Here is a 27,841-nt window from a genome sequence, read left to right as displayed (position 1 = left end):
ACTGATCCTGTGAGTAGTTTCCCTGAGTAAGGTCAACAGTCTGCTATCTTTTACAAGTGCCAGCTTTCACTAAAGAAACAGCAGGATATTTCAATTATTTATATAAAGTGTCCAATTTTCATTGTTCACACCAGCTTTTAATTGAATTTTGTGAAATCCTACATGAAAAAAATCATGTTGTTTAATATAAGTTAATATGCATGGATCCTAATGATATTACAAATTTTAGTATTCCTGTCGTATAGATTCAGATTCGGTTATAGAAAGCACGTTGTAATATGTTCACTAATTACATTTTTAAAAAATGAACCTTAATGCCTTGTCTAAGCAGCTTAAGAAATACTAGTAATCTTTACACCAAATCACTCATGATCTATAGACAACTCTTATCTCTGGAAGAAAAACCTCATTCTCCTTGAGGATGAGGATAAGACCAAGTCATCTGGTCTAGTTGGCGCCAAAGTTAAGAGGAGATATTGGTAAGATTATCAGCCTATAATTAGGGATTTATAATTACCTAATTAAAAGCCAAATCGTCTCAGGCCCAGCCCAAGAGTTTCCATTCAAGCAAGTAACAGCTCTGAATAACGTGCTCTAATTGGAGGGTCCGTATGATGAAGGCTGTAATCTGAAGAGGGCCTGGTTTCTTTTGGTCACTCTTAATGAGGTTCTGCCCAGTGTGAGGCTACTTCATCCATTGCTTTAGTGTTGCGGCAGCTATTAATAGTGACAGAATAGTCTTTGTCTTACCATGCTCCTCTTGGAGATCTAAATCACTAGATATTGTACCTGCTAAATTGGACAAGTTACATTTGAGATGGAGTAGAAGAGAGATCCATAGGTCATTGTAAGTTTACAGAGTTTGAATTCCAGCAGTGTTGAGTGGATTATACCAATCAAATCTAGGTTTAGGTCTGTAGAGAAAGCCATCTGTTGTTTGTATTTTGAATCTGAATGCATAAAATGTAGGGCAAATCAATCATCTGCCTAAAACATTGACTTTCTAGCTAAGAGCGAATAGCTTCCTCAGCGAAAAGGAGGCTTTTTGGTGGGATGAAAATCCAGCTATTGATTTATGTGGCAAAATGTCAACTGATTAATCCTATCAGAGAACTTTAATTAGACACATGCTCATTTGCTATCCTTGTCCCACGGCTACTATTGTATATAGTATTGGCTGGCATTTGGACTTGCTGGTGTCAGCACGGCACAGTTTGCAACATGCAATGTCATCACTTACAGAAATACTGCAATTGTGCCAAAAAGCTGTTTAACCCTAAATAAATTGATTTCTACTAAAGATTAAAATTAACAAATTTAAACTGAGTAATTATAGTTGTACTTTGTGATCTTTAAAAACATTTTCTTACACAAACCCACAAATAAAGGCCAGGTAGTGCAACACATAGGCATTTTAAGGTCTGCATTAGAATATCCAGTCATGATTCTCATGGGAAATTCTCCAGATGAATTATAGATTTGCCAGAGTGATAGCTAAGGTAGTTGAAATATATCCATACAGTTAGAGATAGAACTGCAAATCTCTACACCTCTCTCCCTTCAAAAGTACAACCCCTCAGAGCCAAAAAACAAACAGTTGACAAACACAGAAATCAGTTCAGACAAGAAGATGTGAAATTCATATACAGATGAAAAGCATTTACTCTCAAAAATAAGAGGTGCCTTTTCCATTTCTGCTTTCCAGAGAATGTTGACTGATTGCATGTAGGAATTTCATTGGATTTTCAAGTGCCGCAAAAGAAGATCAAATATTGGCAACTGAAGTCTGATTATTTCACTGCCTCACACTGCTTTTTAATATCCTGCCTACTTGTCTTCTTCCTTGACTTTTATAAGTACCTTTAAATAGTGTCTTTGCTCATTCAAAGAATAATGAGAGTTGAGTTTGCAAATCTCAGCATCACATCAGATACAGCTTAAAGGATATTTGCTGAAATACTGATCATAGAAGTGTTTCTTTCAGTTGAAGTTTTGATCAAGAATCAGTTAAAATGTCTATCAGTTACTATTAAGGCTTATGTTCTGATGGACTTATCTAGGGGTGTCCTAGGTGGAGTAAGTTTTTCATAGCAGCAATGACACCACTTGTGTGTTTTTGCCCTACTCTGGATCAAAGGCAGGAAAGAAGTTTACCCTCAGTGGATGATAAGTCTTTTTGTTGTCATCTTTGAGCTTGCCAGTAAAGTCAGTTTAAAATATTGAAAGATCAGGTTGTCAATAAATGAATGGAGAGGTGAAGCCTGAGGCATAAACAAGGACAAGTTTCCGTCCTTTTTGCATCCTGGCTTTGGGAGGCACCTGCATTTGTCAGATAGTTATCTCCCAGGTCTGGCAAATACTCCCAGATCTGGTGACACGTTTATCTACATCTCATATGTGCCAGCTCATTTCTCCTGTCTTTTGCTGAAACGGCCCAACCAGCTTTCTCCCAGAGGGAACCCAGCTACAAGTGATAGAGCAGTGCATAGCAAAGCATGTTCCAGCCATATCATATGAACATTAATTACACCAGGTTTTGCTTCCTCTGCCCAGGACAATTTCTCTTATCTCTGCAGGCCTTGCCCTCTCAAATGCCTCTCAGTGCCATGTCTTAGAGTATGCATCCCACATTCTCACAGGGATGATACAAATTAATCATTCTGGCAAACCCTCACATTATATTATGCTCTCACACAAAAGTAATTACTAGGACTTAAAGTCACCTAGAATCCAGAGAAGATCCAGGCCAAGTGTTATGTACGGCAAGCACACAGTCTAGAGGCCAAATCTAAGAACGTGAATGCAAACCACCTTGCTCCTCAGGCTTGAAGGCCACATATAACCTACTGGGTCAAAAGTCTTAGCAGTGCATAGGCAGAAGTACAGTTACTGAAGATCTGTAATTCATTTTCCAGATTAATCTGAAAGGAATCTATGATGTATGTGGTAACATGGCAACCAGAACACAGTAGCAGGGCCCACCAGGAAATTTCTTTCCCAAGCACACTCTTGATCCAGTGCTAAATTGGTTGCCAGTGCAAACATCCAAACTAAAATAATGAGATGCATTGTTTTCCTCCCATAACAACCTTCAGCCACAGGCATCTTGCTTAGCCTTTAGAAGACTCCTCCGAAACAGGCTTCATTCCTAGTCCTGTCTTGCTACTTCCTATCGTTATCCTTGCACTAGTCCTGTCTCTCCATCTGATCTGCTTCTCTTTTCCCTCAACCACTGATATCCAGTCATATTCTCCAATCTCCATTTTTAATATTTATACTGAGTTCTCCTACCTCCTTCTTTCAGTTTATTTCCAACATGTCACCATTGCTAGTGCTGACATCTGACGCAGCTCAGGGACCGCAAAGCACAGGATTATGGGCATTGCAGAGGAAAGGCTGCCAGAATGTTGAATGAGGCCAAGACAATACTTTTGCCTGGAAAAAGTTTGGACCATGTTAGGTGAAATTTTCCATAAAGCAAAGAGTGCTTCTGTAAAGAGAGCTAACACAGGACATCCCACACTGAATGAAGTTTGGTCAAGTGCAGGGTCTAAAAGACAATGTCAGACAGTCTCATCAACAACGGGTGTCACAGTAGACCTGCTGTATATTAAGAATGGTTTGAGGAAATAAGATTGAAGGACATAGCAAAGAGAAACAAGGATGTATTCTGTGAAATTAAGCACAACACTCCAATCAACTATGCAACTTATTTTCAGAAAATACTGTTTGTACATCATGTGTTAGGTTCACCTTGGTGCTACCAGATGCCCACCAAGAAGCTCTATCAGTCCCTCTCCTCAACAGGACAGGAGATAAAAATATGATGGAAAAGCTCATGGGTCGGCATAAGGACAGGTAAATCATTTAGCAATTACTATCACTGGCAAAACAGACTTAAGGAAATTAATATAATTTATTGCCTATTGAAAAAAGATCTGGGTAGTGAATAAATAAGAACAAAATTAAAAGCACCTTTTCCCCACCCCTCCCTTCTTCCCAGGCTCAACTTCCCTCCTATCTTTCTAACCTTCCCACTCCAAGCAGCGCAGGGGGATGGGGAGTGGGGTTTGCGATCAGTCAATAGTGTTTCATCCCTGACACTCTTTCCTCCTCATGCTCTTTTGCCTACTCCAACATGGGTCCTTCTCATGGGCTACAGTTCTTTATGAACTTCTCCAGCGTGGGTCCTTTCCATGGGATACAGTCCTTCAGGAACAGACTGTTCCAGCATGGGTCCTCCATGGGCCACAGGTCCTGCCAGAAAACCTGCTGTGACACCAGCTCCTCTCCAGGGACTGAAGTTTCTTCCAGGAGCTTGATCTAGTGCAGGCTCTTCATGGGCTCAGCTTCCCTCTGAGCACATTCACTTGCTCCAACATAGGGTCCTCCATGGGATGCAGTGTGGATATCTGCTCTGACATGGTCCTCCCTGGGCTGCAGGGGACAAAGCTGCTTCACCATGGTCTTCTCTGAGGGCTGCAGGGGAATCTCTTCCCCAGCACCCGAGGCACCTCCTCCCTCTCCTTCTTCACTGACCTTGGTGTCTGCAGAATTGTTTCTCTCATACATTCTCACTCCTACCACAGCTGCTGTGAAGCTTTTTTCACTCTTTGTTAATCTTTCTTTCTTACCTTTTCTTGAATATGTTAGCATAGAGGTGCCACCAACATCACTGATGGGCTCAGCTTTGAACAGCAGTGGGTCCATCTTGGAGCCAGCTGACACTGGCTGTGTGTGACACAGGGACAGCTCCTGGCATCTTCTGTGAGATGACACCACCACAGCCACCATTCCACTAACAAAACCTCAGCCAGGCAACCAGCATGAGGTGTTCACAAAAAAAAAAAAAAAAAGGACAATTTAAAAATGTTTTTAATATTTTCATGGATAATTTCAAAATTTCTGGTATTACACAGAAAAAAGATTTTTTAATACCATTATCATGTAAATTTTCTAGACTACAAATGAACTGTAAGGATTCTTTCTGCACAGCTCAAATTCTTCTCCTTGATTCTTAGGAGTTGTAATCCCTTAACAGAGATTAGAATTAAATGAGATTACTTCTTTTTTCACTAAATATATTGATTCTTGAGTTCTTCATATACTTTTAAATCTTGTTTAAATGTTCTGTTTTGTTTTTCCATTATGTCTTCATTGTTGGTTTTTAATTAATTTCCTTTTAGTTTAGTAATAATAATTATTTTAAATGATGTCTCATTTCTATTTGCTTTTCTAGTTCAGATACATCTAATAACTGATGAGCTATGGTGCATGCAATATATCTATACTGAGTAACTGTAAAATCTCTAACTTAATTACAGCTGTAGAAATACTCTGAAGAAATGTTCTATTCTGAAAACATTCAGATTTAAAAAATCAGATAAATCTGTACAAAAACACAGTTTCATTTGAATTACTGATTGATCTTACTGGATCTAGAACTTAACATTAATAAAAACCTGATGTAGACAGAAATAGATCTTTTGAACTAATCTGTTATGAAAATTTTACTGGAAAACATTACCTCACAAAAATTCTGACAATGGGGGAAAGGGCAGACCCTTCATGCATGAAAGTATTTGTTGTTGCGTTCATATTAGTGACTAATGATTAAATTAGGTTCACAACAGATGGGAGGAATGTAAGTCCGTTTGTGGCAGAAGGCAGACGTCAGCTAATGAGAAATCACAAAAGTATACAGCAAAGAGTGGACTGAGGTGGGTGAGCTGCGTCTTCATGCAAACTGTATTTCCATTCAAGCTGTGAATATTTTAACAGAAGAACTAACAGTACCCTTCAGTGATTCACGCCTAATAGTATGTATAACTATCACGCACAGTTCTAATCTCCTCTAATATATCTCAAAGGGACCAAAGGAATCTGTTCATGCAAAGTGATAAAAAATCAAAAAAATTATACTCTGGCCAGGTAGTGACTAACAAAGTAATGTGATATCTGGTCTACAAGAACTGGCTAAAAAATAAGTATATATATAAACTTTATAATATTTTTTCCAGAATGTGAACTGGTGATTGAGTTAGTCACTGATATTTGAACAATTTATATTCATACTATATTTGACTGTAAAAAGTAATGCTTGTTCTATGGAAACAATTAGCCAATTTCTCAAAAAGCTAATTCAATTATATATATTTGGATAGTGGTAGACAGTCCTATAGTTCACAAATAACCAGATAATGTAACTATTAAAGAAGTGTGGAGCAATTTCTGTATCTAGATGGAAATAAAACTGAAGCACTACAAGAGGGTGATATCAATAAAAACTCCTTGAGAATGAGATATATAGTAAATCTTTGTGGAATGATACATATAAGAAATCTAGGAAGGAAAGTTAAAGCACTTGATAGTCAGGGCCATCTCCACCTCAAGACTGGGACACAGTCCACAGAATGATTTACTGGAACTATTGGTACATTAAACTCTTACCACTCCTGCTAGATGAAATACATTTGTTCAAGATGAGTACTTGATGCACCACTCAAAATAATGGTTGACACTCAGAAATCACAGAGGTGGTCATCACACAAGTCTTGGTGGTGGCTGCCAGGGCTATGGAAAGCACAAAATGCAACCACCCTGTGGATCACTGGTTGGTGTGCTGTGTCTTAGTAAGTTGAGCTTGCCGGGCTCAAATGTACAACAGACGTTCCAAGTACCCAACGAGGTGGGCTCATCACATCTGTGCCCTATGTCCTGTGTACTATCTGGTTAAGGCTGTCTCCAAATGAGGTTTCTCATCATGTTACAAGTTTACAACTGTTTTCAGATCCCATTTTTTAATCAGGTCTGCTTCCAATGTGCGCTTCAGCTGTAAATAAACCATTTAAACACTAGAGATTCAGAAGGTCTACTAGGTCCACATGTTTCTAACTGTCTTTTACAGTGTAAAGTCCTCTGGGAAATTCTTCTATTGATCCTTCCATTTTATTGTAAGACCAGAATAAAAATAAAATCTACATATAGAAAATTATGGTATGATTGCTCCTAGCTCTCACCTGGGGCCTGGCACAGATTTAATTGATACTCCTTTATTTTTTCTGTTTTCTGTATGTGTATGTGGAGTGTTAGTTGAAGTATCTCATATGTATCCTTTGAATTTCTACAATAACGCAATTTCCGCAGTCATGGAGTTCTACATGATTCTAACAAAATATAAAAACGGTTGAGAAAATCAGTCTTCCCAAATAAAAAGCACAGAGATTGTGGTGTGATAGATTTTAAACTGGAACATTCAAAACAGAACAAAGACCAAGGCAGTTACATTTTGGTATCCAGGTTATTTTCAGAGAAGAAAATAATACAGAACAAATGACAGCAAAAACATTTTGATTCTGCAGTTCCAGTTTCCTAAGGAGACTTGTTGTGAAAACTACCTAAACTTTACTGTCACTCACAGAGTAAAAATATACATATTTTAAATATAACATATTATTAAATTGCTTTATCAGATATATTCATCAGCTATGTGGATATGAAACGTCTTTTTCCATACAAGTTTTCTCCTAGCAAAGAGCAATCTATGAACTTGCCAAGGTAAATTTAACTGCAGAGTTCTAAGAAAATTAGCTGTAACTACGAGAATTTTAAACTACTTAGGTTAACAAAGGTCTCCTATACCTAGATCTAATAGAACTTGAAATAACAGTTAACTTTATATTTATGAGACAGACTGTAGACAAAGGGACCATTGCTTACCAATACCATAAAGAAAAATATATAAGCATTTTATTATAAACTTCAATGAGATGTTGTTTAAAATATGACTTGAGTGGAGGGAGAAGCGTACATGAATCATCTGGTGTGACTGATTTCCCCCACTCTGTTTTATTTAAGCAGTTTTACTGTGCCATTGAGATGGGAAAATACCAGGGATGTGTATAAATTCCAGACTTAAACTCATGTCTCTCAAAATCTCTGGAACTATTGCCCCCTTTTCCAAGGCATTATCTTTCAGACTTGTCTTCATAGAGCCTTTTTAAATACATAACAGGTTTAAAAATACAGGATTTAAAGCCAACATTGTTAAATGAGTTGACCTGAGTTCTACTGATCAGCTTGACTGCTTTCCCCATTACCATGGAGTTGTCGTCTGGTTTGTGCAGAGAAGGTTCCAGCAGCGTTTTGTGTGGCACAGAGACTCTCATCAGACTGCGTGAGTCCAGCTCCGGGAACTTCTCTTCCCTCCTAAAGTGCAAGATAGTTTATAGAAGGCAATGAAGGACGTGAAAGAGTCACCATCTGAAAGTCAAGTCCTTCATTTACTAAATTCTTATAAATAAGTACATATAGCATTACTCTCAGCCCTCTTTCAAATCAGTTTAAAACATTTTTCAGACATTTATTTTTCCAATTAGTCTTTTGAATATTTTAAACAATAAAAGAAAGAGGAGAGGATGTTGCATATATTACAATAATAGCCTCAGAACTGAACAGCAGCCTCTGAAAGAGAGGTTTTTTTTGAAAGCTATTAATACATACACATTCTGAATATTTTATAAAGACCAAATATTTAGTATAAGGGAATTTTAAAACAAAGAAACAAACAAACAAACCAACAAAAACAGCTAATGAATCTGTCTAGACTTTTGTTTGATACTCAAGTGTGTGCCTCTGCCTTGCTGAAACTTGATTGCTTTTTCTTCCCATCCTTCATTTCGACACAAAGAAAACACAGGTATTTCACTCCAGACAGGTTTGGGTGACCTGAGCATCATCTGGACAAACAGAAGACCAGGATGAGAGGATAAGGGCACAACACAAATTCTGACTAGGTACTGCAAAGAAATGTGATTTGCTTTCCTGGGTAAGGGGCATTTTACCTGGTTGGTTTGAGTTTGTTTCTTTTAGTATAAAGACCTATAGGACTTACATTCCACCAGAAATACCTGTCTGCCCCTCTTGTGCTGAATTCCACTTTCTTTAGCTGTGGCCTGATGGAAAGAGGCAGTTTTAAAGAACTGTTTTTTATAGCCTTTTCTAGTAACAGGAATGCAATACTGTAGGTGAGAGTGAACCCTCTGCATCACAGAGCATGTTTTTCATCCTAGAGGAATAAGTAAAAAAGAGGAAGCTATGCCAGCTTTTCTTTCTTTCTGGAAGTACTCTGGGAAATAAGTTCACAGCATACTTACCAGCACTGACCCTTCAAGCAGTATGGACACCTGAAGGGTGTCAAAACCCAGGGAGTATGTTGTCTTCTGGGGTAGCAAGTGTGGGGATGTTTTGAGTGAAGCAGGAGAGCATCTAGGTCCCCATTACAATTATGGTCCTCAAAGCCCTTATGTACATTCAATTAATTCAATGGGTTTCCATCTCAGATAAGAGCTATCTGTCTCTTTAAGGTCAGAGGACTGATAAAGACTCTACGTCTAAATATAATTATCCTCTTTCACAAACTAGTCCACATTTTTCCAAGAGACACAAACAAAATCTATGCCTTTCTGCTCCCAGGTAGCACTACCAGGAAAAGAGCTCTCAGATTTACTCAGGCAGGATAATTTTGATTACTCTGTCATGAAAAGTGGTTTTGTCAGGTCAGATCTGTATTTCTTTGTGAAGAATAAAAGGCTTGAAAAAAGACATATAAGAAAGAAATGGGGATGTATCTCTTTTGAAGTACAAAGGCAGTGTGTTTTGAAAGTTATGTTTGAGGCTGTTACTATGGCTGCTTGTGTACCTCCACAAATGAAACTAGAATGCAGAGGGGTCAGCATTAAAAATTGTTTTCAGAACCCATTGTACTGAAATGTTTCATTGTAGAAGAAAATGAAAGGAATCTGCTGTACCTAAAGCAACAACATACCATTTTTTTAATTGCAGAATCAGATCACAAGTTTTTAATGTAAAACACTGCAATAATTAATCCAGTTTAAAGGCAATGTGTTGCTAAAAAAATTAAGCATGCTCACAGATATGCAAATGCTCTTTTTAAAATCAGACCCTGGGACCAGACTTCTGGCAAATAATGTTCTGCGTCACCAATAGTACTCTAAGAGTTTGTAATGTTCCTCCTAGGCTTGACTGTAGCCCTGTTCAACACCACTTTGAAATAACACTAGCAGTGAGCAAAGCCAGCACATTAACCATCCAAGCACCTCTTGTGTTCAAATTCTGTACCTTGTAATTATATTCTACCTTTTATGAGCTTTTATTACAATTGATGTGCTTTTCAAATGTAGAATGTTCTTCTATTTTTATGTACTTTATTTTTCAATGTGTTTCTTCCATTGCAATGAGTTTGCCCTACATATTTAGTTTTTCTGCATTGTTTGCTTTCTTTCCCCCTGCTTTCCCAACACAAAATATTCTTAAGTTCATCTGCATTTAATGCCTTTGGATGGTTATTTTACAACAATTATAATTGTTGTAAATTGTAATTGTAATTGTAAATCCAAGTGGTGCTTTCTGAGAATATAATCTCTCTTAATGAGGTAAAAAACCACAGTGCTTCAGAGGGGCTGCTTTCAGTATGGTGCAGTATTAAAGACATTCCCTTGATATAACTTTAAAGGTTTAAGTTTACTTTAATAGTGGGAAGTGCAAAATTACGCAAGACCTCATTTTGTGTTGAGGGGGCAAAGTGAGCCCACTGGTAGCATCCTGAGAGGAAAGCACACATAAAACTGCCACATTAAATTTTTCCCAGCCAGAGCAGCTGCTTCGGTAAAAGACTTGTAAGTGTGTCAGTGCAAGAGACAGAGTTCCCTCAGTTGACCCAAAGTGGGAAATAAATTCCCACGGGAATGAATAGTTACAACAAACCTCACCACCTCTGTCTGCACATCTTTGACCTTACCTTGACTAGTAGTGTAAGTATATAAGGTGTATTCTAAATACACCATCGGTCACTGCATGTCATTATTGACTGGGAAGGAGAGGAATAAACAAAAATATAATAGATGTTAGTCATGTCCTAGTGTGCCCTAGCGGGGGCTTAGATGTGGCAAGGGTGAGTCTGATTACTCAATGCGCAGTAGAAAAGGGGTTGTGACTGCTTCTTTTTTACAAGCTTAATCACAAATAGCATGTTTCTCATACAATAGGAAATAGCCTGGCCAAATTCTTTATTAGCTTCCAGCAGTTTGACATGAAGGTGGTTCCTTTGATGTCAGAAGAATTTTTATGATTTTAAATGGGCTTGACCAAAATGAGAGTCTGTCCCTGCTTTTTACAAATACAGAAATATAATAATCATGCTATCTATAAATTTACTTTTAGCAAATGCTGTTATCCTGTGGGTTGTGTGAAACTCAATTAATCCCGTAGAGAAAGAACTGCCATAAGGAGTCATGAGATGCCTTTGTAAAACTGGTAGCTGAAAAGCAGCTGTTGCATGTGAGACTTTAGGCATGAATTAGGATGTACACTCTGGGTTTAACAAAGGCTTGCATCTGAGTGCTCTTTGTTGCTTGATATAGTTGTGCAATGTGTGTGCATACATGTGTCCTCATGAGGGGGAAGAGAGGAAGAAATCCAAGCAGCAAAACATTATAGCAGGACATTGAGGAAGTAACATGGAAGTGAAAATTCCACCAGGCTTTGCAGCGTGATCCCAAAGCAAAAATAAGAATAGTGCTTTGGGGAGTGCTTTGGAAATGTGAACAAAGAAAACTGGCTCCACCCTCTATATGTCCCTCAAAACGTCCCTGCAACAACCCCAATATTAGCCTGAAACAAAAATTAAGTGCGATATTACTAATGTGGTCTATGTGATGGCAACTGTATTTCCCTTATAAAAAATCAGACAGAAGAATAAGAATCTGTTAAAAACTCATTGCTGAACACTAGGTTATTCACATTCTTATTCTGCCTGGAAACATTTGCAAAAGAATATTTAAGACAGGAAAAACCTTATTCCATTAATAAAAATGCTGGCAAGATATGAAAAGGCCTAAAGATTACGTGACTGGTCTGGTTAGGTCAGTTAAACAAGCACTGGTTTAAGTAATTGCTTTGTATATAGAGGAACTCTCCTGAAAGAACAAGCATTAGCCCATTAAAAAATTAAATATGCTACACCTAAGTGAATGGTCACAAGGTCTATAGCATTGCAAATAAAGACAAGCTATATGGGTCCGATAGTCCTATAGAGATGCATGTTAAATATACATTACCCTAAAATTCACAGATCATTTAAACTTAGTTAAACTGCTGAAATTGAGGCTATAGATTTTGAAGTTAATCTTTTGGTGAGCAAGTCCAATAGGTGCATAGTTCCCCATATGGGTGATATTCTTACAAGCACTATGGTTAGAGCACTTACTCATTGGCACTGCTGGTAGTGTTAAAGTTCCTGCATAGTTTCCATTATAGGTTCCTTTTCATCCAAGCACTGTTTTCAACACTACTGTCAAAACTCACTAGAAAGCTGAAATCAGCCAAGACTAAGTTATTAATTCTGTATGTCTGTGTTTCTTAACTGGTATTGTATTTCTAGAATGAAATAGAATAGTTTTCTGAGCTGGGTGTTTTCCCTCAACAGTAACAGTGAAATCTACCCCCAAGCTAAGGGTGTGTATCTAAGTCTTACTTCAGCCCCACTTGAAAACAGATCCTGCTAACCATTAAACACACAGATTTTCCAAATGTAAGTAGTGTCAGTGTGGTGGATAGTTTTACTGATGCAGACAAATTTGTGTTTTTAGGGCCAGGCCATTGGCTTGAGCCATTTGTACAGTGTTGCCTTTTATTACCAAAATGAAATTATCTATCCTCAGTTTTCTGAGGAAAAAAAAATCCTGAAAATTAGAGAATATGAAAATTCCATTTTGATTTTTTTTAAATTTTCCCTTGTTATCTAAATTATGTGTCAGTTTGTTTGTTTGGGGATTTTTGTCATTTTTTCAACCTGAAATTTTTCCTCAACTCCTCTTTCCTTTGAAAGGGATAGGATGAACTCATGCGAGGCTGGAGACCTAAAATTATTTTAGAGGACTTTCTAAATGTTCTATTAAGAAAACTGAACTAAACAAAATAGCTGCTTATTCAGATCCTGGCTTTAACAAAAGAGTACATGCAATCAACGACTAATCATGTACTTTCATCCACCACACTCATGGAAGGTTCAAGCAGTGTTCAGCCCACTGAAGAGCACCAACAGCAGCAACACACTGCAGATGTACATTCATTTTTCCTGCCTCTCTTCATTTCAGTGCTCATGCCTCTTTTCCCTCCTGTCTAGAAAAGGCACAACTGAATCCTGGAAAGAAAATGCTCTTTACATGTTATGTAAATGAAAATATTTTCGATGGTTTGGCTGCAGTCACAGGTTTGTATCAGATTATTTTTCTTCTGCATTCATTTTTTCATGTCTCATCATAATAAACAGTAAATTTAACCTCAGTTAATTAGATACCTTGTTTGCCAGCCTGTAAAGTGTATGTTGTTGCGGAGAAGCAGGAATGTATACAGGCATTCAGTTAGAACATTAGGCTCCGTATGCTTCCTCTACAGTCAGAGGAGAGCAATAAACACCTCAGGAAGGCAATTCAAAGCATCAGAGTTAAAGTAGACCCTTTGGTCAGCTGAATCACTCTCTAGATCTACAGGCTTTATGGACTACAGGAAGAGTTTAAACATATAGCTCACACATAAGCCCACATATCTACACCCATAAGCACAAGTGTTTCAGTGGACTTCCAGCTGCATGAATGAGTTTAAGAGGTGTACCTCTCTTATATCCTTCAAGAATCTCATTGTAGCGATATTAGGAAGGTTTTTTCCTAGTTTTAGGGGAAAAAAAATTTACATTCTGTGAATTCTGTAATCTACTGCATTTACTGTATCCTTAGTTACATATAGATTGTGAATTTAGGCCTCAAAGAAATCTTTCAAAGCAAAAAAAATTAGAAGTAGGGAGAGAGACCAATGAACGAGCTCATTTACTCTTGACTACAAACCTGACTGAGAGGTACAGATGCCCTTGTTCATTAATCTGCAGTGTAAATGAGTTAGAAGTTTTATATGACACATGCAGGAAAAGCTTTTATCAGGGGAGATTAACCTTTCTTCTCCTTTATTTCTCATCTAATACATCACAAGGCACTTTCTTTGGAAAGCAACTTTCTTGTTATTGTTCAAAATCTGCTTGTCGACATTTCTTATGTGTAATCCCTTTGGCTATGTAACTCCTCATCACATACTTAGTCCTTAAGCGATAGGGCTGTGAACTGGCTGGAAATCCTCTGGGTTTGCACACAGACAGACAGACTGAAGTCTTTCTGACGTGTATTTAAATGTGGATAACCTCCAGCCCAGATGCCCTATAACCAATATTAGAGCAACCTGGTGTTTGAAATATTAAGTCTTGCTGAGAGCTATGGTACGTTAGAATGAGCACAGCATGGCACAAACATGGCTATGTGATTTCTGCAGGGGATATTAACTCAAATGCAGCATTTCACTAACGCAGATACTTGCTTCCCAACAGGAGCTTGCCCTCAGATTAATAAATAGGTCTAATCTGCATGTGTCACTGGTTTCCCTAGACAGTCTGCCTATGCTGACTACAAGATAAACTCTGCTGTGGGTGAAGAATCTTTAGCGAGCGTTAAATGTGCTCAAAACATTCTTTTTTCTACCTATCATTTATTTGAAATATAAAATTGCGCTACGGCAAGATTGATGCACATAGAACATTAAAGAGAATTTTTAATGATTTTCAGGAGCTTTCCGAACTCATCTGCAGTCCTTCAGATCTGAGATAAAAGACAGTCTCTACCTGCTGGTTCCACTAATAAATGATCTTCCTTGTTATAAAATCAGATTGTTTTGAGGCCTTCTACCTTTACAAAGAAAATATTGAATCGCATACTTAATGACATTGGCCTTGTTTTCAGTGTCAGATTCTTAGCCAGTATCAGCTGATGCTGAGTTCATCAGCTTCTTTGAATAGCTTAAATTTACACCAGCTGAGGATCCATGCCAACACAAAAGGACTTTCCTCTCTGCTTCTTCTAGGTCTTTCTAGCATTACAGCTACTAATCCCAGATGTAGCCTGTGCTGCTGACAGATGTCCTCAATAATTATATTGTTGGGTCTTCTGCTTACTATGTTTAGCATGATACTGACATATGGCAATGCTGCAACGATACTGGGGCACGGAGCCAATGTTGTCATTTCCTATTTACAAAGTAATATGTTTGGGAACCAACATGAATTCAAATAGGAAGGAGCTTTCTGATGAGGGCCCCACAGTTGGTGCTGGTTAGTGGGAGGCATAATATGGAAATGGAGAGATTAAGTGCTTTATTTTAATTAATCAATTACTTAATTAAAGGGGCAGGGCTGACAGCTGCATAATCAGGGTTGGATGTTTGGAGGTTGAAACATTTTCTTTCTCTTTTCAGGTTCTCAACCTTCATGTCACCTTTCATTTCTTTCACCCCTTTTCCCACCCTAATGTCCTGCTGTTTCTTTCTCTATAATACTTAAAAAATCAGTCTCTTCCTCGTCATCCCTGCTGCCCAGACATATTGTCTGTTTGGCATAATTTCTCTTCTAGACTACCACGACCTCCCCTCTTCTCTTATTTTCTATATAATTTCATATACAGCTGCAGATGTTTTCTGCCTGTCCTCCCACTGCCCCTGTGGCTTTTCTTCTCTTTCATTGCTCTGTTCCTCAGTGCCAGAATTTTCCAAAGAGATAATTCAGATATATTCTTTTCTGTTTGACAATCAAGGATTTTGTGACTCTTTTCAATTCTTATCCATAATGGACTTTCTACAGTGTCTCCTCTGACCTTCTGGTTAGCAAAACAAATAAGCCTTGAAGCTTTGGAGGAAATATGAGCACTAAATTCAGGTGTTTTTCCAACCTCTTTTATTTACAAAGCCCTGTTTAACTGAATTTAGGAGGAAGCAAACAAGAGGAGACTTCTTCCTGTTAGAGCAGTTCTATGTCTCTTTCAGCCACCACTTTACCCCAAAAAATCACTCTTGATAAGGTCTGTTTGTTTTGAGGGTCAGGCTCTCAACACTTCTTTGAGGAGTGACTAGTGTTTCTTTCCTCAGTGTTGTTTTTCCCACCTTGGTGTCCTGTGCACATATATATGTCTTCTAAGGCAGCATTCCCACAAATCCTTTGTCAACATGGGTATAGGTTTTCATGCATGTACTTTGCAGGAGATTTTCTACAGATTTAGCCATCTGGTTGCTAGGTGTTTAACTGCATGTTATCTAATATATCTTGTAGGCTGCTGTTTTCAAGTGAGTTTCAACTCAGACCATAATTCTGAAACAAAATGGTCAAAGGCAAAGGCTCAAGTAAGATAAGTCTTAGAAAAGAACTCCTTTACAACAGGTTGGTCACTCAAAATTAATGAGAGTACAAACACAGAACAGAATGTGGATCAGAATATTCTTGCCTAGTATCACATATGTTTTATCTCTAACCCAAGTTTAAAGACAGAGACAGTACAGAAGGCTGTAGGCCTTCTGGACTTTAAGTCTGATGTTATCTTGAGAAAGCAACACAGAACTTCACACCAGTTGTTTATAGAGATGGCACTGCTCAGATGGAAACAGATGGATGTTTTGATTCAGAGGTTCTGCATCCCACAAGCCACATGTAACCTATGTTTTGTCTGCAAAGAGACAGATTAATTCAACCACTTTTGTCAGAATAAAACAACTATGAAGGCTAAAGCCAACATAGATCTTTTCCTGTTGTAGTGGCTCCTGTATGAATAACCGGGAACTTAGGTCCTGAAGTTGTCAGCCAATTAGAAGATGGAGAAGTCTGTTTTGTTGACTTATTAACTAAGCTTCCTGGCTTTAGACCAGAAAATCCTGCATACTGGACTCCATCTGCTTTTCTTGAATCTTGTCTCGCTCTAGCAGCAAATCTATTCCAAGAGAACCATACGTACATCAGGGAGTCTATTTATTTTTCAGGTCAAACTACTATATCAGTTGAAACTGGACGATTAGAAGTCTGATAGTCTACCATGGAGAGTAAATGTAGGATAGATCCTTCAGTGACAACCACAGAGCAAGAGAGGATTACCCTTGTGCTGTGTAGATTTGGGTCCGGACAGACTGGCCAAGCCTAGCTGCATTCTTGGGACTAGGAAAGGTTGGTGCTTTTGTGGCTAGCAAGATAGAGGACACATAAATCAAGAGATAAATGTACAGACCTGAAGATGTCACATCTGTCACATCCATAGAGTCAAAAATACAGTGACTAGAGGACTTGATACGGGAAGAAGAGATGGAGAAGCAATGAGAAACAGCACATGGGTTTATTTGCAAAAAGCAGCTGCATCAGACTGAACTGTGGCAAATCTGAGGACCAAGTGTTGCTCACAGAACTGGGGGTGTGTAGAGAGCAAAACAACATGTGTGAAGGAAATACAGATCATTTCTCACTGTCAGTATACTGAATTGACAGTCCTCTCAAAGACTAACAGTTATCTTCTGGAGTTCATGCCCATTAAATATTGTGTGTGTTCAGGCTGAGAATACAGCTGAAAATGATGCTTTGACTCCATTGTTCAAAAGGAAAAAAATTTGGAAGCATAACCATCTCAAAACTTTTGCAGTGAAAGTCTAGTGTTCTCTTCCCACTTAAACATGAATTAATCAGTGATGGTGATCTTTACCTTATTTGAAATTTTGTATTTGTCATGGTTTAACACCAGCTGGCAACTAGAACCACACAGCCACTTGCTCATTCCCCCTCCAAAAGTGGGATGGAGGAGAGAATTGGAAAGGGAAAAAAACCCTTGTGGGTTGAGATAATAACAGCTTAATAGGACAGCAAAGGAAGAGAAAATAATAATAATAATAGAATTTACAAAATAAGTGATACACAATGCAATTACTCACCAGTCACATACCAATAGTCTATTTGTTCCTGGGCAATGGTATTTTCACCACCCCCGGCCAACTCCAGTTTATATACTGAGTATGATGTTATATGGTAAGGAATACCCCTTTGGCCAGCTTGGGTCAGCTGTCCTGGATTTGCTTCCTCCCAGCTTCTTGGGCACCTGGCAGAGCATGGGAAGCTGAAGAGTCCTTTACTATCCAGCAACAACCAAAACAGCAGTGTATTATCAACATGCTTTTCATATTAAGTCCAGAACGAAACACTATGAGTTACTAGAAAGAAAATTAACTCTATCCCAGCTGAAACCAGGACAGTATCATGGCAGGTATTTCCAGTTACATCTGTTGAACACACAATTGATTGATTTCAATACACAATATCTATGTTGCCATAGACACTACTCTTGTTAACCCAGCACCCTACCAGCCGTTGTCTGTGGATTAAAGGTTAGGATTGAAGTGAATCAAAATCTATAATTGCATGAAACATTGAGATGAAAGCAACAGTATGAGGTGCATTCTATATTAGGCAGAAAACGAAGAATACCTCAACGAGTGCCTTTACATCAGCTCACTTTTGCTCAAGTCCACGATTGCGGAGGAACCGCATGCTATGCGTAAGAAAATTTGTCAGCTTGTTCTTCAAGAAAGTGCATTATAAACTGAACTTTGAGGAAGAAATTTTTCTGGGGACCTTCTTTTCTCCTTACTCAAGAGAGCAGTGAAGACCTTCCTGATCATAATTACTCATACAGTGATCCTTAGCAAGGCGTTTATACCAGTTTCAGGACTTCCTTCCAGCTTCTTGAAATATAACTTCAGCCAAAGTAACAGCAACCTCTGAAGCTATCAGGTTAATGTGAAATTCCCAGAGGAAAATCGTGCAGCTGTGTCTGCCTTTTGTCTCTGTAACATTAGAATGATGGCAAACTTTGGGAGGCCTTCCTGGCTACCCCATACCCTTAGTTCTTATGCCCTCTTACTCTTTGGATCTGAAGTCCACAGTGTCTTTAAAGTAAAGTTCCTTTTTGACAGAAAGAACGTGTTGCCTGGTGAGACCTCTCCTCTCTGATGGAGGTAAATTCCCCTCTGCAGGCTGCACAAGGACAAACTGCTTGGGAGGAGCTGGAATCCCCTTCTCCAACAGTGTAACTCCTTTGACTCCAGTGACAGCAAAGGATCTGGCTACAGGATTGTTTTGTGTAGTGTAGTGGTTAAAAATCCCTGTTGCAGTTATTATCATATGAATAAATCAGTCAAAAGCACTTTGATTCTTTGACAAAGTCCTGGCCCTTTGGATATGATATTTCTAGGGCTTAGTATGGGTGCTGGTTACCATGCAACTGGAATTTTTGTTTGTTTTGTAAATACAAGATTACTTTATTCAGTGTGAAGATTGGTTCAAATTGCCAAGTGCAATAAAGAAAATCTGAAACAATAAACAAAAAATTATCCCTGTACAGAATTTCCTTATATGAGCTTGAAATCACTGATCTGTTTCTCTGTATCTAACTGTTAAAGGATGTGCATGTTTTACAGAATGGAAGCTATTCAAAGAAAAACAAACAAACAAACAAAAAGAGCAAAATAAACCACCTCACATCATGATATAAAATAGAAAACAAAAAGGTGAAATAAAGGTATAAAATGAAAAATACTTGTGGACACTACTGCCCTAGGAGAATCTCCCAACTTTCATCTCCTCTCCAGAAAGTGTGAATTAATAGAATAAGCTTTATGTTATTCTAACATCGTGAATATCTTTGTTTTCAGAAACTGGTATATTCATAAAAAGTTCAAAATTACTAACATTGACAGTGAGCTGTTACTTCTTCACCTAGTATATCTTATTAAGGCAATCACTGAAAAGTTAACACACCATATGCATGAAATAATTGTTTTAGATAATTCAACTTAAAGACCTCTGTGTAGAACCCCATTCAAAGAAAGACATATGTTGCAACAGACAGTAATGTGTCACCTAAAATCTTGAGTCTTTGGAGTAGGGGTGGAAAACATATCAGCCCCTCACACACACAAGAGTATTGACAGCGGCTGGCTTGTTCTTCCAGCTGGAGACAGAAATGTATCTGAAATTGTGTATTTTCCCCTGTCTTGAGCTTTGCCATCCAATGTATACGTACAGTTGGTATTTGCTCCTCAGTTAAGCCAGAATGCCGATCCTTGCTATCTCTGTTGATTTGAGAGCAACTACAAAATCAGGTGTTTTGCTGCTAATAACTGGAACAGATGAAAGCCCTTCTTAGCTTAAGGGAGCTAAACTCAGATCTCCTCTGTTCTAAGAGGATCATCATAAGCTTATCGGTATATCCACCACACCTCAAGCAGTTCATATGGTGAGCACAGTTCAGCTAGCAAGTCTGGGACCAAAAATACAGAAAGTAAAACAAGATTTAATAGCATTTTCTGTTCTGCTGCTGTGGATTGCTTCTGCTTTTCAGTTTAAACAGAGAAACACACATAAAAGGAAATTATGTACAGTGTTTAAATCACTGGACTACCAAATAATGTTTTCTCTTACCTGTTCTTTCTTGGGTCTCATGGCTCTTACATTCTTTGCTGCAGAGTTCATGGTTTTCAAGGGAAAGGGAAAAACTGGGAGTTGCAGTTTTCAGCATGAAAATCTAAATTATACAGCTCCTATTCCCTGCACAAAATATTTAATGAGTAAACTGCTCTATCACCTCCTTTTGCTGTGTTTCAAGGTGGAAGTAATTGTGACTTTCACATTTTATTTTGAATGCCATGTACTCAGAATGTGTTAAGTGTGACTTAAAGGATACAACACACTTCAGAGACTTCTGATGTCTAAACTGAGTCAGGGCTTTAGATTAGACTGCTGTCCTGAATTTAGAGGTCTATATTCTATTTCAGAAACATAAATTATATTTTAGAGAAATTCCCTATAAACTGATTTTCAGACTGTGATTTATAGGTATGAAACTACATGTTATTTCTGGCCTCAACTATACAACCCCAGTTTTGGCAAAGCTGAGGATCTTCTCTTCTGCTTGGTGTCATTAGAATTTTCTGTCACACTGCACTTCAGAAAAATACACTTTTTATCATTTAATTCTTAACTGAAAATTTAGGACTTTTAATGATCAGAGTACAAAATTGATATTTGGGTCTCAAAGTCCATATTGCCCAAATGCTTAGCTAGTGTTAATGATGATTTACACAACTGACACTCTGGCTCCAGATAGCCAGCTCATTGCTTTGGGAACTTTAAGTGACCATTTAGGCATTTAACCTTAGACACGCAACTTTGCAAATCAGGTCTTAACTGCTCGGTATCTCCATAAGAGAAACACCTCCCTTAGGAAGATTTCACATGTTATCAGGTCTGTTTTTCATTTAATCAACAAGTAGCATAGCAACTGCCTTGTCTCTTATTAACTGTGAGAGCTTAAGTAGATACTTCAAAGCCCCTCTTGAAATTATAATGAAAACCAATTTCTAGCTGAGAACAGTAGAATCATTTACTTTACATTCCCACGGCACCAGAGAAGAGAGAATAGCACAATGAAGCTGAAGAGTAATGTGTTGACAGAGAGAGAAGTTGAAGGCTTTAAAGACATGTAAAACAATAAACATTGTATGTCATGCCATCAAAATATTCCAGAGGCAAAGCGGTTCAGGAAAAGAGTCTGCTTTTGCAGTCTTACTGTTTGTTTTTTTCAGATTCTACTTATTACAGTAAAATTATACTGGATGCCCCTTAACATTGTAGGGAACAGGCAGCAATCAAGCTGTATTGTTACTCTAAGGGCTACCAGAAATGGTTACTTAAATATTGAAAATTATTTTTGCAGAACAGCCTTTGTCACTGCAAGTGTTTGAGTTGTTTCACCTTGGATACACATTCATATTTTATGCATCCTGCAATAATTGCTTTGTTTCTGGATGTGCTCAAATTTTTCATATTTCTTTCTTGTTCCTGTCCACTTCTGTTGTGGTATTGCAGAAACCTAGGGGGAAAAGTCTGCCTAAAGCCAAGCTGAGTCTGTCTCTCTATAAAGTTGTGTGTCTACTCTAAATGCAGGGAGGACAGGAGAATATGGTGCCAAACATCCAATCCAACTTCTTACTCTGCTGTCCTGGATACATGGCTTGACCTGTTGCGTCATTACTCAGAGATAAAGCAGGTTTATGCTCAGTCCTCTAACCAGGGCTCACTGGGTACCAGAACAGGCCATGGCAGAGGTGACTGCAGCACTTAAGGAGACACATACTGTCATAACTTCAGGAGAAACTGGGGTGACAGAAAAGAAGACTTGAAGACATTAATGCAGCCCCCTAAAGGCTGAGGAAAGGATCATCCAGGATCCATTTACTGAGCACGTCATTGCTGCACGTTACTACTGGATGAAGCCCTCAAGATGTAGCAGTGGCCAGCCTACCTTGGTGAGACATCCAATGCAGCACCCTCCACTCACTGACAAAACTGGTGTCTAGTCCTTCCTGTCCCAACAGAAGTGGCATATTTTGTCTTTCACATATCCCTGGGATATTCTGCCTTTCAGGTTTATTCAGTCATTAGTTATTCCTCTTTTTTCCTGGGTTCTTCACTTCTCCAAATAGCAGTGAAACTTTCTGCATTATTTTACTTCTCAAAATTTTATTTTTCAGTGACTCAGGTAGCAGAGGAAAATAGAGCTTCCACACTTTTTTACATAACCTATAAAGATTTACATACTACCTGTAGAAATAAGCAAGATTATACATCTTTTCTCTCAGTCTTTGAGCACACAATACATGGGCTTATGCTCCACCTCTATTCACTGTTTAATTACATTCCTCATGAGGAACTAATTTGTTTAGGCACAACATGAACTGATGCAATTATAGAACTGCAAACTGAGGCCTCTGCATGGTTTGCATAGTCCCCATGTGGATATGCCACCTTATTCAGACTTTGAATGAGACTCTGCACTTCCCAAATAAACAGATCCAAACAGAACACCAATTAATCACAAGTATATTTAATAATTACTTATACTTATTTTATCATCTTTAATGATATAAGTCTTGAAAGTTTATGCATTTTTAATCTCTTGGACCACAATTTTACATGGGCCTCATTATTTATTAATTTAATGACTGCTACTTTCTAAATTCTTAACTTTAGCAATTTTCAAACCCAGCCAAAAGTTTTTTTCTCCCCTCCCAGGTCCTACCACATTTGAAGCATTATTTCATTATTTCTATGCTTCACTCACAACATTCTATATAAAACCTCATTAGCACATTTCTTCCTTTCTTCTCTATTTCATGTGTTCAGTATTCATTTCTGGGCTGATAACTGGGCAAGCTGTTCCCAGGTCTGGAACCAATCTGCAGGTCAGCCAGTTGGAGCAGTGACAGAAACACTGAACTGGATATCATCCCCCAGGGGCCAGCAGCTTGCCTCTCAAAATGTGTTAATTCTTTTCTCATGTTCTGTAGGCCAATGGCCTCCTACTTGACGTCCACTCTTTCATCTCCTGAGCTGGCCCTTATCTTTTGGTTTCGCAATGGTTAGGTCTGAGTACCAAAGCCCTAAACCTACACTGAAAATACAAATATTTTATGACAAGATCTTCTACCATGTTCACATTTATGCTTAATAAATACTAAGTGAATCAACAACATAACTTTTAGTAAGTTTCCAACATTGTTGAAGTCTGCAGATGTAAGAAAACTCACAGCTGAAGCCTCTTTTTTTTACTTGAGCATTACACCAAAGGGACCTAATAAGTTCCAAGACTTCTGTAAAGCTAAGTGCGATACAGACAGTTGGAGGAATAGAGAAAAAGCTGACATTCTGCACTTCTAACACCTTTGGCTTTTAATGGTTCAACTTAAAAATTCAGGGTTAATTCTTGCCTCAGGCAAGAAAGACAGCAGCATAGCAGTGTTGCATTCAGCACAGTATGGCTACAATTCAAGGCAATGAAGAAGTGCCTGTATAGAGAGAGGTTTGCTAGTAGAGACACGAGAATATACTGATACTATGCACTTACGTAACTGCATCTATATGCGAGTTTTTGCCAGAATAACTGCTCGGAAAGTTATAGCAATATAAACTTGTGCTTATAGTAAAACATGAGTCATGTTATAACAGATTTATTAAGGAATGTATTTCAGGTAACCTCTGTGAAGAGGAGAAGAGTGGTAAATCCAATTTACACTGCAGAGAACTGAGAAATACGTTTACTGAACATGTCCTCAATCAGCTTAAAGGATTCTCTTCAGGATTTTCCATTGATGAGCCAACACAGTTTTCTTAAAGCAAAAAGTAATTTCATCTCCACATAAGTAACACAGTGTAACAAGGGAAAGTGTTAATATAACATAAGTCTAGAAGAATGCTTCTATCTTCTACATGAGATCTTTTGCATATTCCTCTTTTGATACATTAGGCTCTGGGTTTTGCTTTCCTTGAGCAAAAGCAATGCATCTCTCCCTTAAGAGAAACTATTTAAATTCCTCTTCTCCATCTTTATTGATTTAATCTCCTCCTCCTGCATTTACTGTCCTCGGGAAGACAGTCTGGTGAGCCCACAAAGGAGCAGGGGAGTGGCTATTTCGGCTGCTGTCCATTCGCCTGGTCATCCAGCTATGGAATTTGGATATTAAACACACAACCTTCTTAACGTTTCTCAGAAAGCAGTGCCCATAGATTAGTACAAACTGCTTCCAGCCTGTTGACACAGAGTCATTTGTTGAGTGCCACTAGTGTGGTTGGCACTGCGAAGCAAATTATAGGAGATGTGGATGTTATCCCAAAGGGATGTTTGTGACATCCATTAGAGAAAGCACTATGGAGGCACAATCTGCTGCTCTACCACCCTTGGTTTCAGGACAAAACAACAACACCATCTATGTGAGCTGAGTTTGAAAAGTGATTTGCATGCTGTATGTTAACTGTTAAAGCTAGATTCTCACTTTGTGTATAAATAGCCATTAATGGAAGGACAAATGATCCAAAGTTCCTGTGGCAATTCCTACACATCTCACTGTTAGCGCTGAATCTGTTGGTTTCTGCCACCTCCTGTCTTTCACCTTAGACTTGTCTTTTAAGATCATTAAAACTGGGTCAGGCACAATCTTTTCATTGTGTATCTGTATCACACATGGCCCAAGAAGAATGTCCATGAAGCACCGTGATGTCTGCACCATTTGATGGAGCAGTTCAGGATCAAGCCTGGGCCTGAGCCAATCTTGCCTATACCAGACGTGTGGCTGGAGTTTGTGTGCAAGCCAGGACCCCTGCTTGGAGACCTGCTCCATTTGCTCAGGACAAAGGCCAGACCATCAGGGAGTTTGAGCTCCAGTGCAAACTAACCTGACCAGACACTTCTGGTGAGGTTTCACACCTGCTTTGAGCTAATCTATACTTGTACTGATGCGCTGATCCTGCTCTCTCCCTACCCCAACTTCTTCTTCCCACCTAATCCCTCATGTCAGTGCAATAATAAATACAAAATGTAAAAATGTAATTTCAGTTTCTTAGTCTTTGCAAATTCAAACCCATGGAGCCAAATACATTATTCTTGATGGACACTACTATGGCTGATAGTGAGTAGGAGCAGAAAGGGCCTGTGGCATTACTATTTTTAGGTCAAGTCTAGCTTATTTAAATTGATCTAACATGTATATTCTTGGCTAAATTCTGAATTTCTTTAGCCTGTGCATTTTCAGGGTCTCTGGCTGGGATTTGTAAGACATAATTTGAGCAGATTGTGTAAATCAGTTTCTTACACAAGTAACTGTTCAGATATTTTCCAAAGCAACTGTGTCAGAACTCTTTATTATGTTATCTAGAAAGATGGAGAATATCTTTTCTAATATTTCTTGTATTCAACTTTGAAAATCATTAATGGAGAGCATTAGTCTACATCCCAAGATAATCCATAATGGAAAATGAACACTGCCTCTGGCAGGCTCTTCTAGTTAGCCTAATTTACTGCAATATTCCCTAAATGTAATCGTACTGAAGATGTATATAGAACAAACATACATTAACTGAAAAAAACTGAAAAAAGTGGGATTTTTAAGGTCATTTAACTAAGAAAATATTTCAATATCATTCTTTAACTGCAAACTACTGTGTTTTTCCAAATCAATAACCTTTAATTTAAAGATTCTTAAGTATACCATCATCAGATAGGATAAGGGATTCTACAGGAACAGGCATCCTGAAGGTTTATTGTTTCAGCAGTGGGCAGAAGAAGAGTTATAGGCAGGTTAGGGTACTGGCTACAGGATCTTCCTGCAAAACTGTATTTAAAAGCACACATTCCTGAATAAGGACCTTTGTCTCTGCTGAGAAGTTCAGTCACTTGTAACAGATCTCATTGTTCTCCTGCTCTTGAAATACAACCTTCTTCAGCACTTCCACACTAGCTGCGCTGAATTAGGGTCAGGACACTCTTTAATCCTTGACTCAAACTAGTTTACAAGTACACAGATTTAGCCGCAGTGCCTTCTGGTTTTGTAGTTCGCAGTCTCTGAGAAAACAGCATATTTGGGGAATTTTAAGGATTCTTCTGGAAGGGTCACACATTCACAGGTTGCATGAGAAGCTGCTATTATTTCTATGAGATGCCTGGGTTAGAGGGGAGTTCAGTTGGATTAGAAGCCATTTACGTTGTTGCAGCAAGGACATTTTTTATACCTGTGAGCTTAACATTGCTGGCATTTCATTTTTCTCTTAATCAGCTTTCAGTGGAGTTGATCTTGACTTAAGATAGGGGATGACCTCTCAAGGTCATACCCTTTCTGTCATCTGAAAAGCATTAACTCGGCCAGGCCAGGACGTAGGTTTTTTTCTTTTTTCCAACCAGCAGGCTCGTTGCCTGAGAGCAGAGTTTCAGATTCAACTTCTTAGTACTTTCTATTATGAACTTTATTTTGCTTTGCAAATTCTTCTGTACAGGCTATATTCTTCTTTCCATGAGTATGATGAGATTTCAAGGTTTTCCAGCCCAAAATTGTTGTTGGTGAGTTCTGAGCAGTAAACAAAAATTGCTAGCAGGTCACTGTTCTTAAAAGCAATAATGAGACAGTTATATGGTGCTTTTTCACCTAGGTCTCCTGGAAAGCAATTGCCATTCCCTTTCACAAAACTATATCCTTCCAAAGGCACAGAGATGATTAAAGATGAAGGTTCCCTTGACAATTTCTTCTAGTAATGTGCATATACTAAGTACAATATATTTTAACTCAAACATGCACTCCTTAAACTTCCAGACATTGGGTTTTGTTACTTCCTTCCTCCTAGATTGAAGGGTTATTTAATACCCGTTACGTTCTCCCTGTGAAAGTACTATGATTGTGATCAAGGGCAAAACTACATCATGCTGGCAGAGGCATCCAAGGCATCTGAGCTGTCTCAGTTTATACTAACCAGCAGAAGAGAAAGAGAAGTGCAGTACAGAGGCACCAGAGCTGCTTGCACTCTGAAGAGCCTGAATGCAGAGAACAGCATAGTTGTACTTGTAGGCAGGTAGCAATTAGAGCTAATTATCAGCACTTTTACCATGCTGAGACCTCACATCAGTCTGCTCCTTCACTTTGATCCCTTGGTCCTTTTCAGAGCCCTGTTTACAAAGAGATCCAGATCATCCTGCCTCATTGCCTTACCCTTATTTACTATTTTACCACAGTCTTTCTCCAACCTCCCCCCCCCCCGCTTTTAATTACAAATGTTATCATAAGTGATTTATTATTTACTTTCAAAAACAATCAGTGAAGCCATTGAATGGTATCAGGTCTGCTACTGATCCCCATGAAACTCCATTATAAGTATATTCAGCTGTTGATAATTTCCTGGAGACAATCTCTTTTTAAGATCTATCACTTAACCAGTTCTTAATTCATAAAACATTTGCTTTATTAATAGTATAGGATGCCAATGTTTAAATCAGAACATTCTGTGCTGCTAAATTCAAATATTTTACAAAAATCAGATTACTCA

General features: G+C 38.4%; 1 protein-coding gene across 2 annotated transcripts; it reads right to left on the bottom strand.

The window, feature by feature from the left end:
- Positions 1 to 2,587: 2,587 nt before the first annotated feature.
- LOC135578976 (uncharacterized) lies at positions 2,588 to 21,296 on the bottom strand. 2 transcript variants are annotated; one of them, XM_065055864.1, is made up of 3 exons: positions 20,399 to 21,296; positions 8,100 to 8,208; positions 2,588 to 4,808 (listed from the first exon to the last, which is right to left on the bottom strand). In XM_065055864.1, the coding sequence occupies exons 1-3, from the start codon at positions 20,447 to 20,449 to the stop codon at positions 4,324 to 4,326; spliced, it is 645 nt and encodes a 214-aa protein (XP_064911936.1). In that variant the 5' UTR covers positions 20,450 to 21,296; the 3' UTR covers positions 2,588 to 4,323. The 2 variants fall into 2 exon arrangements, 1 of the variants encoding a protein (XP_064911936.1); XR_010471105.1 differs by lacking the exon at positions 20,399 to 21,296 and adding an exon at positions 8,621 to 11,326 and having other exon boundaries at positions 2,588 to 8,208.
- Between the last annotated feature and the right edge of the window lie 6,545 nt (positions 21,297 to 27,841).

This window comes from Columba livia, chromosome 3, assembly GCF_036013475.1.
Source record: "Columba livia isolate bColLiv1 breed racing homer chromosome 3, bColLiv1.pat.W.v2, whole genome shotgun sequence".
NCBI lineage: Eukaryota > Metazoa > Chordata > Aves > Columbiformes > Columbidae > Columba > Columba livia.
This window is presented reverse-complemented; position numbering and strand designations above follow the sequence as displayed.

Coding starts and splice junctions, on each gene's coding strand:
- LOC135578976 (XM_065055864.1), bottom strand. CDS start 20,449: ATGAACTCTGCAGCAAAGAATGTAAGAGCCATGAGACCCAAGAAAGAA. Junction 8,209..20,398: donor TGAGACCCAAGAAAGAACAG/GTAAGAGAAAAC, acceptor CTTGCACTTTAG/GAGGGAAGAGAAGTTCCCGG. Junction 4,809..8,099: donor AACCAGACGACAACTCCATG/GTAATGGGGAAA, acceptor TGCCTGGCTGAG/GTTTTGTTAGTGGAATGGTG.